Genomic DNA, 15069 nt, shown 5'->3' on the forward strand with positions numbered 1-15069 from the left:
AAATGAAGTCCAGTTTTCCGTACTGTTACCATGTTAATGGTAACAGGAATGACAGTAACAGGATGGACGTTTCTCATATAAATCACCCGTTATTTAGTATAATGTACTCTTTATGCATCATCGAGACATTGAAACTATTTCTTTGTAACTTAGTTCATCTAATTGTTCTAGCAGAATAAAAAATTTAAAGAGTACTTGCATATTATTAAGGTAACACATAGGGCATATTTTCATTATACACTACCATTAAGACAAACTTATCGACCTTTGAACCCTTTCTTTATTCACTTTCAAATCATGGCGCTCATAAACTTGAGACAACAGAAAATGATGATATATTGAGGATCGCGAAAACAGTTCCTAGGAAAGTGAGATAACTTTTATTTTAACATTTTCTTTTTGGTAACAAGAATGACATTAACTGGTAGGACATGTCACTTCCGGAATGTTAAATGCACAATACTAGTATTTAGTGGGCGGCATAAGTAAAACACCCATATTAAATTAATCTGTGAATGAATTCAATTAATAAGAGGTGTAAAATTTGTACATATCTACACAGGGTAATATTTTCCCTATCATTTAACTAAGCGCGTTATAAAATTTCTTTTAATGTGACATGGTTTACTGTTAAATTTTACTTGGTTAATTATTTTAACTCTTATCATAATTAATCAGATGTAACCATGGCAATAAATTTTATTTTATTTGACGTAAAATAGTTTGAATAATATTTATCATTAAACAAATCTTGCAAATTAATGCGCGTAAATTATTTTGTTACCTTTTTGCACTAAAAAGTAACATATTTGGGGTGTTGAAAAACTAAATAGGCAATAAATTTTTTTCTTAAATCAAGCTTTTTACGGCTTAAGTGCTGTTCAGTCGCAAGTATCCAGTACTTTAAAATAATGAAAGAAAAAGTTGGGGTCAGTGATGTTAATTTTGAAATATTGGTCAAAATATGTGATTTTCAGGCGAAAAATGGTGTAAATTTTATCTTAACTAATTTGACATATCATTATTTTTGGCAAAGTTTGTTGAAGGAAGGTGTAAAACTTGATCGAAAAATATAAATTAAGACCTATATTTAATATTCTTGCTTCTTGCTTTCTTTGTAGCTTTTTGAGCAGTTTTCTCGTTGAATGTTAAATCATTAACAATTTGAATATGTTATAAAAATTGAATTTTGATAAATAGTTTTGATGTAAGAGGTTCTGCGTGAACTTTTCCAAAAAGCTGACGAGTGACATACCTTAAATGCATAGAATATTTTTTATAAAACACCTGGGAGATGATCATAAAATAACTTATAAGCTGTATGACCATGTATATTCACCAACGGGAAAAAATTTCACTCTAAAGAATATTTTTCCTATTATTTTGATCAAAAGACAAAAAAAGTGAACTTTTTTTTGAAAATGACCCATATAGCTACAGTCCTGAACAACAAAATTGTCATTTTAGCTATACATGTATAGACCCTGTACTTGACGATCATTTCCCTACTCGCTACATGCCCTGGACAAGCTATTTCGAACAAAGTAAACACCAAACTCCAAACTGCTAATTACATGTTCGGTTTTTGGTAACGCAAGAAATATTGTTAAATATGAGAAAAAGGTTATCTTAGAGGAGAATGAAGAAAGAGAGACGACTCCAAACAACGTTGAATTCTTGAATGAGGATTTTCGCTGCAGAGCATTTTGACAATTTCCCCGTCTACACTAATGATAAATGAAGGTTTACGACAGTGAAGTCTTTATTCCTGTAATTATAAGTATATATCTACAGCAGCTATTAACAAACATCGAGAGTTGTCCCATTTTTCGGAGATACTTATTTTTTTCGTTGCAACAAGATCTGGACTACAGATTGCAAAAAAGGTAAATTCTGTTTATGAAAACTTTATTTAACTTATTTTCTTATTTGAAAGAGAGGTATTTCGTGAAATTAAAAAAATAAAATATATGTTTATTATTTTTCAATATTACAGCATAATGTATTACACAGTAGAAATTACATGCAACCAGTGGCCTCGAAAGTATGTGCAATTTTTATAGAGGTCATTTAAAAACCTCGACTTTCTTAATTTTCAAAGATATGCTCAATATCACTTTAGCAAAAACCATATGATCACATGCTTTTTTAAAAAATCATATGATGTAGTCTGATGAAATAGATTTCTTATGCTTTGTTAACAGTTTTCCAAGTGTCCATTTACATGATTTTAGTGCACAAGGTTACATGTTTCTCATTAATGCTGTTCTCAGCTCTTTTTCACAAAAATAAGCAAAATCATCGGAAAATTGTTACATATATGAAGTAAGACGAATATGAAGATCTATTTGCGAAGTATATTTTCATTAATAAGGCTCTGTATTTATATATAGATCGATTGGAAGGCCGAAATCCTACTCCTAAGTTGGAGACACTGAATGTAACAGCACTTGACTTTACATGACTACACATCTCGTTGATTAACTCTAAGACGAAGCTTCATGGTAGGTGATGAATACATGTATGTGAGCATAATTACTGAAACTATATGGCAATTAATATAATACGAACACGTCCTACAATAACATCTGTGAGTAATCCTATAATTTTCTCTAAATTCGCTCATCATGCTATTACATTGGTATGTACATCATATATAAGCTGTTATTTTGTTTTAAGTCCAGAGGAAGATTGGATTGAGATGTGAGAACTGTAGATAACGTTGTTTTTGTAACTTCTTTTCGCGAGATATAGCTTTCTATTATTATTCACAAGCTGTTGTATATAAACTAGTAATCCTTACTGTCCTCTACAAAAATTTGATTTTTTCAATTAAAATTTGTATATGACAATAATTAGCACATTTTGATTTTTTTTTCCATCGTGATATTACCAATAGAAATATATGCGGGGATAATTTTTTTGCGAACAGTTACAGTTAGACTCGCGGAATTACGCGAAAATAAAGATAATACCAAAGAGCATGCACTGAAAAAATAACTAGTTAAAGTCACTAAGAAGACTAGTAAATTTACTGTCCATACGATCACTACCTTAAAAGTAGTTTTACTGGGTATTGGGTGGATTTACTAGATAAGATTAGTCAATCTAGAATTTAAAAGTAACTTTCACTAGTAAGTATCTATACGACCCCTCTCCACTTCTCACTAGCTTAGTCAGTAAATTGAAAGTTTACTAATCACGACAAACGTTTTTCGAGGCACACTAGTTTAATTAACCTGTTATTTCTTTCTGTGCAGATTTTAAAACTTCAGTACATGTATTTATACAATTATTAGTGCCCCCCCCCCCCACCACCACCATGCACCACACCATACCCCATAACCCAGGGGTCAAGTTATTCACAATTTTGGAAGAGGTACTCATCAAAACTATTTACTTAAATCATCCGATTAATATCCAAGAGCAGATGAGAAGATTTTCAAGGAATTAATGCATTTTTCTATATAATCATTAGAGCCCCGCCCTACCATCAGAACCCCTGATCCAGGGGGCCTGAAATTCATAAAATTGGTAGGAAGCTTAAAGCTTATTTCAATTATGCCAACAGTTTGACTGCTTGATGTCCAGGGGTCAATAAGACTTTTGAAGATTGCATTACATTGATGTTGTAGCTCATGCCCTTAATGCTATTGGGCGTTTTAAGGGTGGCAGGGACCTACTTGTTTACTTTCGATACTTTTTTTCGTTCTATTCCTCGGCTCTTTAAGCTTCTACCCGAGCAAACCATCTCGATCAGTCCTTCTGAACACGTCCTACCTTTGAAGGTAGTCAATTACTGACAAGATTTGTGAAATTATTACCCTGCAAAACATTGTTACTTCTTGTTTAACTCCTCAAATATGTATATTATGTTGGTAGATCAATTTAAGCTTTGGAAATGCGTTTAGGGTACTTTTCAAACCCGTCACCCGGATACCGTAATTTTCTCACTTTCTCAAGTAAAGATAGCAATTTAACATGGTCAAAATATTGAAATTTTCGTTGTCCTTCGTTGCTACCATAGCATACAATACAAAAAATGTATGTTTTTTGCATCAGATTTTATTCAAAGAAACTAAGTACTGGTAATTCAGTAGATATGAATAGAAGTGCGGTAAAGATAGCTTTTATCACTAAACATCCATGTTGAACAAAGTGTGTATATATAATGCAGTTTTTGGTTTCTAAGTTTTATCTATATTATCTCCTTAATACATTACCTATGTACACACCGAAACTAAGAATACAGTTTATCAAGATCTCGGGAATTTCGAGATGTCAAGAGAATCTATCAAAACTGCCTCCCGACGAACATATTTCATTTAAATTGACCTCGATAAATTTTCTCTTATCATCGAAGTTCTCACCAAATTAAATCTTTAAAGTGATGAACGTTCGATTTAATACAACCAATTGAAAGGATGGCCTCGAAAGAAAAACAAGAACCTGAAACGCAAAGCCCAACTGGACCATCAACTGCACAGAAAGTCGTCAAGACTGGCTTTTTGGTTTTTATATGGATCTGTATAGTAAGTGAAAGAAAAATGACGACTTTATTTTGAACATTGATCTCCCATTTTATGCAATAAGAACACATGTAGTAAATAGTCGTTTACGCTAATAATGGTAAATGTATTCTTGTTTTAATCCAGTAATTTTTTTTCGATATATAGGGTCTAAATTTGGAAATAACTGGACCAACACTGAAAGACCTTAAACTTCGTGCACATCTGGACTATGAAGAGGTATCGAGAGCTGTTTCCGGTCGAAGTATCGGGTTCTTTATTGGAGCTGCAATGGGAGGGTTTATTGTGGATAAACTCGATCCTCTCTGTGACCTAGTGCTGGCTATTTGTCTGGACCTAATGGGAACAGCTACTATTGTAGCTCCACATTCTGAAAATATCGGCTTGATGTGGTTCCTTTTTGTTATGCAAGGCACATTTGAAGGAGTGATCAATATAGGTACAGTCATAAAAGAGTTATACTTTGGCTTAACCAATCATATAATGTCATCTAAAGATTTTTTAAACTCTCATTGACACAAACTGATTATTTATGATTTTATAATTGCAGCTGGTCAAAAGCTTATTCTGGAAATTTGGCAAGAAAAAGCGTCATCTCCTCTTTTTCTTTTACACTTTGGATTTGGAATTGGGTCCTTTATCGTTCCACAGATTGCAAATCCTTTTCTAGCTGTCCTTAAACCCAGCGCCGCAGCGAATGCCACTAACATCACCACGGTCGTACCTATATCAACAACGGAGACAACCGAATTACTGAGGGAGTCCAGAATAGAGTGGGCATACCTCATCGTTGCTTTAATTGCCGTAGGGGTTTCATTTGTGTTTTATTACTACCAGTTCTGCGGTAAATGGTCAAGGAATACTCAAGCCAGTAAATCTAAAAGTGATACGGATGCTCAGCTAACAATCCGCGAAATAATTGATCCTGCAACATGTGCAAATGGGAATCGTCTGTTTGGTATACACGTCCTGGGACTTCTCTTTCTTTTCTTTTTTAATTGTACTGGCGGTGAACGAGTTTATGGTAAATTCATTCGCAGTTTCGCTATTGACCACAACAAACTAGACGGAGATGAGGCATCTCTGATGAACAGCTCCTTCTGGATTAGTTTTGCTATTGGGCGTTTTTCTGGATTTGTTGCTGCAAACTGGATTTCCATTCGGATTATTGTTTTGATAGAGGCAACAGGAGCAATGGTCTCCGCGGTTCTTCTCAACATATTTGCAGAGGACAGCACTACGATGCTATGGGTCCTAACGCAGCCAATGGCCTTCTTCATTGCCCCTTGTTTTCCGTCCGGTGTTGGATGGGGCGATTTTCATATTCATATGTCTGGAGTTGGAATAACTTTTCTCCTTTTAGGAGGAGCGTTAGGTGGTGTTTGCTACATGTGGATCATAGGGTACTTGTATGAGAACAACGGTCCTCTTTCTTTCTTTCGCACTATACTGGCCTATGGGATTATAATGTGTGTCCTGGCTTTCATAATGCATTTCTCGACCTGGGGTAAAGGGCATCGATTTATAAAGGAGACAAAAGAAGTCGAGGTAGAGGCTGTGGATCCAAAAGCCGTGAATCTTAAATTTGATGAGAAGTTGCATAGTGAGAAATTATAATTATAAGCAAAATCCAATAATTATTATCATTTTGAAGAATTCTTATCATTATCAATAAAGATTGTTTTCATTAATTGTTTTATGTTTACTATAGCAATAAAAACTTTACATTCTCAAAGGGCACCCTTAGTGAAATATTTTCTTTTCACAATTCAATAAAAATAATTTACCCACCAAGACATGAAAAATCTGCACCTCTTTATCCGCAAGATAAAAATACATGTAACTATATCTTTCCTTGATAAATAAATCTTCCAAAAAGCACCTGGACCGAAAAGAGTATTTATTAAAATTTTCTAGTTAAATTGAAATTTCTTCAAAATTCCAGTGGTTAACAATGGTGATCTGGAAGTTACATCAGCGACAGTAACATTGCCTCTCAAACAAAGCAAAATATCCTATATGTTTTCCAGTATTCATGTAATACTTTTGCATATAAACCTGTTCCATCAGGTTCCCAGTTACCATATTTTTTTTTCGAAACAATCTTGCAAAGGTCGTTGATGTTCTTGACATCTGTAGATTCTATTTTCTATGTTCATTTCACCCGAACCCGGCAATAAGATGTCGCGACAGTTAGTTTGAAGATTTGCAAAGGGAAATAGTTAGGTTAAAATAAGTCATTATTGACATTAATATGTGGTCGGGGGACTTGTGGCAAGGCTAGTGCCAAAGTGAGGAAAAACATTTTTCAAAGGAAATTTTAAAGGAAAATTTCTGATTAGTGATGATTAGTGCTTTAAAGTGCAAGCTTCATAATATAGTGTAGAATATTTTCTTTTTTACAAAACCTTGGCTCCAAGGGTTAAGGTCTAAAGTGGAACCATACTAGATGATTAAACTTGTAAATAGAATAAAGAGGAAAACAGAAGAATTCTTATTGATCATATTAATATGATTTGCATGTAAAAAAGCTGGTACATAACAAACAGTGATCCATCTCAAATTAAACATAAAAGCAAACAAAACAAAAATATGAACGGCGCATGAAACACGGACCCCTGGAAATTTCAATGGTGAGATCAGGTGCCTATAAGGAGTATTCATCCCCGGTCACTTTGTCATCATCGCAGTGGGCATTAGTGTTTATCGACAGAATATTCCACAGTCAAAATTACCATAAAAAACATATCATAATTCTAGAAATTGGATGATACACCAATGAGGGCAACTATAACAACAATAAAATTTATGAAATGTTCACGTTTCAAGAAGTTATCAAAATTCCTGAAACATCGACTTATCTATCAGGAGCCTGTTTCGTGTAACATATTGATCGCACACAACTCTTGGTCATCACATTGTTTTGGAGACATCAACACCATATGAACGTGAGACAGAATATTTCTACATAAATAAGGATTGGTCAATTGATTGATGTAACTTTTTTTCTTTTACGTCTGTTACGAGATAATGAAAGGGCTTTAAATTTTGACCTATGCTAGGCATTCAAAGTCATTAAGCAGTGAGGTTTTTAATTTTTATCTCCCCTACGCCTTCAACGACACTGAATCTTGTTTTTCAAGGTCTCGTGAAAAATTTATAGAGGCAAGGATCTATATTCAAGCTCAAAAGTTCATTTAACAATATGAATCAAAGCGACAAAAGACCTATAAAACATTGTATGTTGGATCAGGTGCCATGGAGGAGTGGGTATACCCTGCTTACTTTAACCTTTATTCCAAGTGCTTCTCGAAGGAACATTCACAACTTATGTTTAAGGTTGAAGCGATGCTTCACACGACAATCTAAACAGTGACCTCCCGATAACGAAGCAACCGCTCTATCATAAGGGTACCATAAAAATATAAACAGGAAAGTGAACTCGTTTGTCATAAAATTATTATAATGGTAAATGCACAGAAATGATGGGGCACGATTAATCATATCAACTTAATAGCAAACTACGTAGTCAGATGCGTTAGTCCAAAACATGGATCTATTGGGTTAGGTAGAAGCCAAAAAAAAATTAAATAAGATGTTATTTAATAGGTTCAGACCAGAGAAAAAAAAACTTTCATAAATATTTTTATCCAAATGCAGTGCTTTCTGGTGAACATTGTGGAGTATTGGTCTCTTCTTTGAAAGTTTGGTATTATTTCTGAAGTTTTAAATAAAAGTCAGTATGTATTCCTCATCATGCCTGATTTTGAGGTCTCATGCACAATTAATCAGAAAAAAACCTAATTTTCTTTATAACTTTTAATTTTAAGAACCAAAATATAAGTGTTTTGATAATATTTCAATACAAAGCTTGTTTTGCCTAAAAGGCAGGTAAATTTTATCATTCAGGATCGTTGATTAAAAAATTGTTATGCCTTTTATTTAAATGATATATGTTGGACATTAACTTTCAAATTATAGGATAACATGTCTGTATCTGATGAACGTGAACCTAAGATGGCACATACAGGGCCATCCAAGACACAAAAAATTATTAAGACTGTCTTCCTAGTCTCTATATGGATATGCATCGTAAGTAACAAAAAACTACAAGGCCATCTTTAAAAAATTATTTGTTTGCTCTCTCCCGACCGATTGGCTTAAAATACAAACTCAAAACTTCTAGGAAACGGTAGTTTTAATTTTACTCCCCTCCCCCGTATCTTGTCGGAATTTTCCGAGAAAAATATACCCCCATCAGGTACTTACCTATCCTTTTTTTTTTTCATTCTGAGTCTGGAGATTACAAAAAAATATTTTAAAGATGTTCTAACCATATGCGCACGATTACTTGATTTGTTTTATGACTTTAACTATCATGGATCTTGCTATTTTTTTTATCAAATGTTTTCCTTTCTAGCTAATATTTTTATATTGATATATTTGTGTTATACCTAGGGACTCTGTATTGAAATTGCCGGACCAACACTGAAAGACCTGAAGCTCCGGGTTGACCTTGACTATGAGGAAGTATCAAGAGCTGTTTCCGGTCGAAGTGGTGGATACTTTATAGGAAGTGCAATGGGGGGCTTGTTTGTCGACAAACTTGACCCCTACTGCGATCTGATGCTAGCGACCAGCCTTGACCTGATGGGTACAGCAACTATTGTTCTCCCATTTTCTCAAAGTATCGGTCTCATGTGGTTTCTATTTGTAATGCAGGGAACATTCGAAGGAATACTTAACATTGGTATTTAATTATTTTTTTATATGAATTTCCAGTCCTGCACATATTGAATTTTGTTTCCGATGATATGTCAATTCTTTTTAACTTAATGCTAAATATATTTGTATTTTTAGTTGGACAAAAGCTTGTTCTAGAAATTTGGCGGGAAAAGGCATCCTCTCCTCTTTTTGTTTTACACTTAGGGTTTGGGATCGGATCCTTCATCGTTCCACAGATAGCAAATCCGTTCTTAGCAGTTCCTAGGACATCAACAGCACAAAATTCTTCCAATGTATCAACCGTTCTTTTATCTACACAGACATATATCAATGACTCTCTCTTAAAAGAATATCTAAAGGAGTCCAGAATAGAGTGGGCATATTTGATTGTTGCTATAATTACTATAGGGTTGTCAGTTGTGTTTTATTATTACCAATTTTGTGGGCAATGGTCAAGGAATACAAAAGTCATTTATTCAAAGATGAATTCGTTTACCCCACCAACGATTCGTGACATCATTGACCCTGCAACCTGTGCAAATGGAAATCGCCTCTTTGGCGTCCATATTTTAGGACTTCTTTTCCTTTTCTTTTTCAATGCTGTTGGAGGTGAGCGTGTTTATGGAAAATTCATCCGCAGTTTTGCTATTGATTACAACAAGTTCGACGGTAATGAGGCATCTCTGATAAATAGTTCTTTTTGGATTAGTTTTGCTCTTGGGCGTTTCGCTGGATTCATTGCTGCACGATGGATTCCAATTCGAATTATCATTCTAATAGAAGGAACGGGAGCCTTAGTATCAGCGATATTGCTGAACATCTTTGCTGATGACAGCTCCATTATGCTCTGGATTTTAACACAACCGATGGCCTTTTTTATTGCTCCTTGCTTTCCGTCCGGTGTAGGGTGGGGCGATTTTCACATTCATTTGTCTGGACTTGGAATAACTTTTCTCCTTTTAGGAGGAGCGTTAGGTGGTGTTTGCTACATGTGGATCATTGGATATTTCTACAAGAACAACGGCCCTCTTTCTTTCTTTTATGTTATGCAGGCCTATGGAATTTCAATGTTTGTTTTAGTATTCATAATGCACTTCTCCACTTGGGGAAAGGGGCATCGTTTTCAAGACGAAGTAAAAGGAGTGGTAGAGACTGTGGAAATGGAGGAAGAAAAACCAAGTGTTAAAGAAGCATTTAATGAAAAAAAGCAGAAAGATGTTTACAATCTATAGAGTCAAAGGATTGACACCTAATATGGTCAATGAGTTTGAATAAAAATTAATGAAAACAAAATATATCCTTTGAAGAATTTTGTTGTAATATTTAAGAATAAGCCAACTCGCATATTTTTAGTGGCCCCTGTTTAATCTGCTCCCTGATTTGTATTGTTTTAGTGAAATACTGTGTTACTGCTTTATATTCATATTACCCGGTACACAAGTTGAATTGTATGTTCTATTTTAAAGTGTGCTTACACTTTCATAAACATGTACTTGTTTGCACTAGTTTGTTTTCTTTGTAAATCGAACTTTCATTTGATTAAAAAGGAAAAATATACCCTTATACAGCATTGTTATTCTGTTGATAGTTATCACAATTTTAGCAATGCTTTGGATTTATTTCTGAATGAAATGGATTGTGTGATTGCTGAAATTTCCATGATTCGCGTGGTTTTTTATACCTCTGATTTGTATCATATGAAAACTGTGAGATAATGAAATAATTAGATAAATGCATTAGTTTCTTTTATGAAATTGTGCAATTCTGATTATTTTTTATTATTCGTAATAAAGAATTCGTTTATTGAAGATGTAAATCATAGTTATAAATAAAATTTTCAGGGAAAGCTAATTTCAGTGAAATACAGTACATCGACCCATACCTTTAATTCAGTTTGGATAATTTTCATTATTTTCATGTTCTTAGACAGAAGTTGAATAAGGTAGATTTTTGGGAGGTGAGTTTAAAGTATAAAGAGAATACCTGATATATGATATATGATTTAGTATCGAAAAAGCCTGTACAATTTTTTTCACCAATTTCTATAAAATTATTTAGTAAAATTCTATCCTAAAATGAACCAACTAGATGACCATTGTCTCTATAAAAGCGTGTTTTAAATTAGAGGTATCGCAAATTTACCTTAAATTCTGGTTTCAAATTGTTGTAACTCCCTAAGGCTTCATAAACCATGCCAATATTCGCAAATTACTTAAAGATACATTTCTTCTTGTAAAGTGCATCTCTAAATTTATTTTGAAGAAGAAATGGTCATGTTTTTCCTATTGATATAGATGTGGTTCAGATAAACAGCTGGTGCTTTTTCGGTCTTCAATTCAATAAAACAGCTTCGGGTAGTATGCAAAAGAGCATACAATCTCATATGCGTCAATGTGAAACTTTAGTTATCAGGTAAATTTCGGATGTTCACTGAAATATTTTTTGAGAAATGAAGGCCCTGAGATAATTCAAGGTACCATCTGTTATAAATTGAATAAGAAATGTATGTAGTTAAGCAACCCGGAACCATATTTTAGCTGATATAAAGTACGTACATAGCCTTAACTCGGTATGATTGAAAAAAAAATCTCGAATGTAATTTTAACAACATAAATCACTCTAAGCTTAAATTATACCAGCAATTAAATCGTGTATCTTAATATGTATTTGACAAAGAACAGTAGACAAAAGTGAAGATATACCAGTATTTTTTTTTTTATTTTAATCTTTTTTTCATAAAATGCTTGTCTGAGAACCGATCGGAAAAACACGCGAGTAACCGGTTACAGAAAATTATTTATCAACCTTATATATACACTGATCCAAACTTCCGAGTGTTCACCTAACATTTTTTTTTAAGTTTTAAAGAACAAATGCATAAAATAAATAATTCTTCAATTAATGTTTAATGATGCATATTTCAGTTCGATTTTTTGTAAATTTCATATAAGTATCTCGTAGAATTTTAAGCAAAGTGTCAAGGACATGATGTACAACTGTACCCTCAAAATGAAAATTCACATAAAACAATCTCTATGGAGTAAGACCATCTCTCGCTTTAATTACTGCAAGACATCCTTTTTCAATTGATACCATATACCCCTGAATAGGAGATTGGCCCATCTGGTGCCACACCTTCTGCATGGATTTTCTAAACAGTTGAAATTGTGAGGAGGGGGGTGGACTTTGACATTACAAATTCCAAATGTGTTTAATGGGACACATATCCGGGTATTTTGCAGTGGATCATCACACAGAGGCCTTTTTGGCCAATATTCTTGGACGTTTAGCACGTACGTATACGCTTTAAGGATGATTCAGACTGATGAGCTGATATTAGACTGCCACGAGCACCAATTTCTTATCATTTTCATAGCATTGGAGTTGTTTGTTTTAGCCTTTCTAAAATTGTTCCAGGACAATGTATCACTCTTTTAACCTGGTTGTGGCACGAAACCTTAGGCTCAGACCAAAATTTAGATAATTCCGGTTTGGTTAAATTTTGTCCAAAGCTTTCAAATTGTGATAAGTTGGCGATGAAAATGATGCACAACCTTTATAAAATGTGTATATATTGGTTTTTATACTGGTTGTTAATTTTTAAAAGTAATTTCAACGACAAATAAGCACTTAAATAAAAGTGAGTAAAACGTGGTGCAAGTATGATCCAGATATCACCAACAACTCTCTTTTCTCAATGGTCATTTTGCCAATGTTTTGTTTTTAGTTAAACAGGTTGATCACAAAAAGGTTGCGTATTATGCAAATCACGTGCCGTAAAGTACAGATTTATTGTTTTTATGCTGCGTCACGGCACATTGGTTTTACATCGGTGATAATCAATCTTTGAACAACTAATTGATTATAATAATTTGAAAATATCATATCATTCTATCTTGTAGTTTTCAAATAAATACATTTATTAGAGTGAACACTTAAAAAGTCTTGTTGAGTGTACAATAAACGGTATACGCGACTGTTTAGTTTTTACCTGTCTATGTAAAATTATATATAAGGTAAATCGAAATTGAGGATCTTGTTAAAAAAAACAAACAAACAACAACAATAACAACTTTAAAATACAGAAAACATTAAAAACGAATTTCATAGTCCCCACCCACTGACGTCAGACACAATGACAGTCGATTAATATTGAACGAAGCCTAAAAAATCATCGAAATGTATAATCCATTTTTCAGTTTACTCTTTTACTTTCAGTTTTTGATCTTGTTTGCTGTATTTGATCAAGTTTCCTGTTTTTCAAACTCTGAAAAAAATGTAAGAAAACTGTTTCTGATTATGACAAAATTGGTTACAATTAATTAAGGTTATAGTTTTTTTGGTTTCCAACTTTGTTGTATTTCATGTTGCGATTATGAAACAGTCGTTCTTGTGTTTTTTTCTGTAAAATAATTTTGTCAACTTTGAAATTAATAAAGGTTAATTTAATTTTACAGACTTTGATATTGAATACTGTACGTTATCGCCATATCGTTCATAATTAAATTGAAAATCTAAGAAAAATAAGAGGCCCCTTTTTGAGTTTTCTTACGACTACAACTACGAAATATTTTCCCAATCTTCAAAAATTAGCTGAGCTATTATATACTTCACCAAAATTTATTTTCTACTTCGTATCAATATTTTGTATAAAATTTTATGTACATGACAGAAATTAGAGCAGAGCAAAATTTTTGTCTAAGTCGTAAGACTTTTGTTAAAAGGGCAGCTGAATATCATGAAACCACAAAGCAGCTATTTTTTTAAAAAATATAAGATAGGGTGGATTTAGCACAATTAAATCCTTATTTTCCTCAGCAATGTGGATTTTTTCATAATTATCTTGAAACAAAATTGTGACCACAATTTTTCGTTTTTGACATTACATTTTATTAGCATTATTTTATCATTATAGCAAAAATAACCATTTAATTCTCGAATGAAAAGAATATTTTCATTTTGCACGTATCCCTAATTTACGCATACGACATCCAATGTTATTAAGGGATTGTCCTATTTAGTAACTTAATTTTCCCAAAGAATTTAAAGAAAAAGGGGGGGGGGGAGAGATAAACAACAAAAATTATAAATGTTCTATTTTTCTATCATTGAAATAGTTAATTCCAAACTTGTAACAAAATTTTTCCATGTCAAATTTGCAGCTCATATTGCTTCAATTTTCACAATCAATTTTCTTATTTTACTTGCTTCATTTTTGTGTTTCTTCTTTGTCATGTTCATATACATGTTCAATGCGTATAAGTAGTTGTAGCCTTGTGTGAAAAAAAATAAAGTTTATATTAACGTTCAATGTAGAGAAATATATATATATATTGAAACTTTGGAAATAAAACTATTCATTTATATTTTTTGAATGTTTTCCAGACTTTCATAATTTCTAAAATACATCAATCTACTGTTCCATTGAATAGATTTTAGAGAAATAATATGATGAGAAAATCTTAACACTTTTCCTTAAAATTATCAGCAATTAACTTGTTTTAAAAATCAGACAAAGTTTTTTTATGGTGAGAAATCCTAAAATTATCTTGACAGTGAAAATAAAAAGGAAGAAATGAGTGGAACAAAAATATGCACGAAATGCACGGAATTGCTGCACTTTATACACTGTACAATATTTATGTATCGTGTCTTTTGTCATCAGACTTTGAAATTAGCTATAATTACAAAAATTCTACAGTTAAGGATTTCATTAGTTGTATTATGTTATTATACAGTTTCTAAGAGGACAGAAATTGATAATGCTTTGAAAATATAATCATAATTTTAGGCTTGTGTCTCAAATTACATTAAA

General features: G+C 32.9%; 2 protein-coding genes across 5 annotated transcripts; both read left to right on the forward strand.

Moving 5' to 3' along the window:
- Nucleotides 1-1725: 1725 nt before the first annotated feature.
- On the forward strand, nucleotides 1726-10815 carry LOC134257943 (sodium-dependent glucose transporter 1B-like). Of its 4 annotated transcripts, XM_062740524.1 has the most exons (6): nucleotides 1726-1886; nucleotides 1997-2065; nucleotides 2394-2504; nucleotides 8511-8621; nucleotides 8988-9279; nucleotides 9390-10815. In XM_062740524.1, the coding sequence occupies exons 3-6, from the start codon at nucleotides 2502-2504 to the stop codon at nucleotides 10484-10486; spliced, it is 1503 nt and encodes a 500-aa protein (XP_062596508.1). In that variant the 5' UTR covers nucleotides 1726-1886; nucleotides 1997-2065; nucleotides 2394-2501; the 3' UTR covers nucleotides 10487-10815. The 4 variants fall into 4 exon arrangements, with proteins under 4 accessions (XP_062596508.1, XP_062596507.1, XP_062596510.1 ...); XM_062740523.1 differs by lacking the exon at nucleotides 1997-2065; XM_062740526.1 differs by lacking the exons at nucleotides 1997-2065; nucleotides 8511-8621 and having other exon boundaries at nucleotides 2394-2521.
- Nucleotides 4058-6219, forward strand: LOC134257932 (sodium-dependent glucose transporter 1B-like). The gene is made up of 3 exons (XM_062740502.1): nucleotides 4058-4532; nucleotides 4677-4968; nucleotides 5080-6219. The coding sequence occupies exons 1-3, from the start codon at nucleotides 4425-4427 to the stop codon at nucleotides 6144-6146; spliced, it is 1467 nt and encodes a 488-aa protein (XP_062596486.1). The 5' UTR covers nucleotides 4058-4424; the 3' UTR covers nucleotides 6147-6219.
- Nucleotides 10816-15069: the final 4254 nt, after the last annotated feature.

Source organism: Saccostrea cucullata, unplaced genomic scaffold (assembly GCF_032062105.1).
Source record: "Saccostrea cucullata isolate Sc308-1 unplaced genomic scaffold, CSIRO_AGI_Scuc_v1 ctg800, whole genome shotgun sequence".
NCBI lineage: Eukaryota > Metazoa > Mollusca > Bivalvia > Ostreida > Ostreidae > Saccostrea > Saccostrea cuccullata.

Bases quoted from the DNA above. Each gene is read 5' to 3' on its own strand.
- LOC134257943 (XM_062740524.1), top strand. The intron at 8,622-8,987 runs GTAAGTAACAAA...TGTTATACCTAG, and splicing joins TCTCTATATGGATATGCATC to GGACTCTGTATTGAAATTGC. The intron at 9,280-9,389 runs GTATTTAATTAT...TTGTATTTTTAG, and splicing joins CGAAGGAATACTTAACATTG to TTGGACAAAAGCTTGTTCTA.
- LOC134257932 (XM_062740502.1), top strand. From the start codon at position 4,425: ATGGCCTCGAAAGAAAAACAAGAACCTGAAACGCAAAGCCCAACTGGA. The intron at 4,533-4,676 runs GTAAGTGAAAGA...TTCGATATATAG, and splicing joins TTTTTATATGGATCTGTATA to GGTCTAAATTTGGAAATAAC. The intron at 4,969-5,079 runs GTACAGTCATAA...TTATAATTGCAG, and splicing joins TGAAGGAGTGATCAATATAG to CTGGTCAAAAGCTTATTCTG.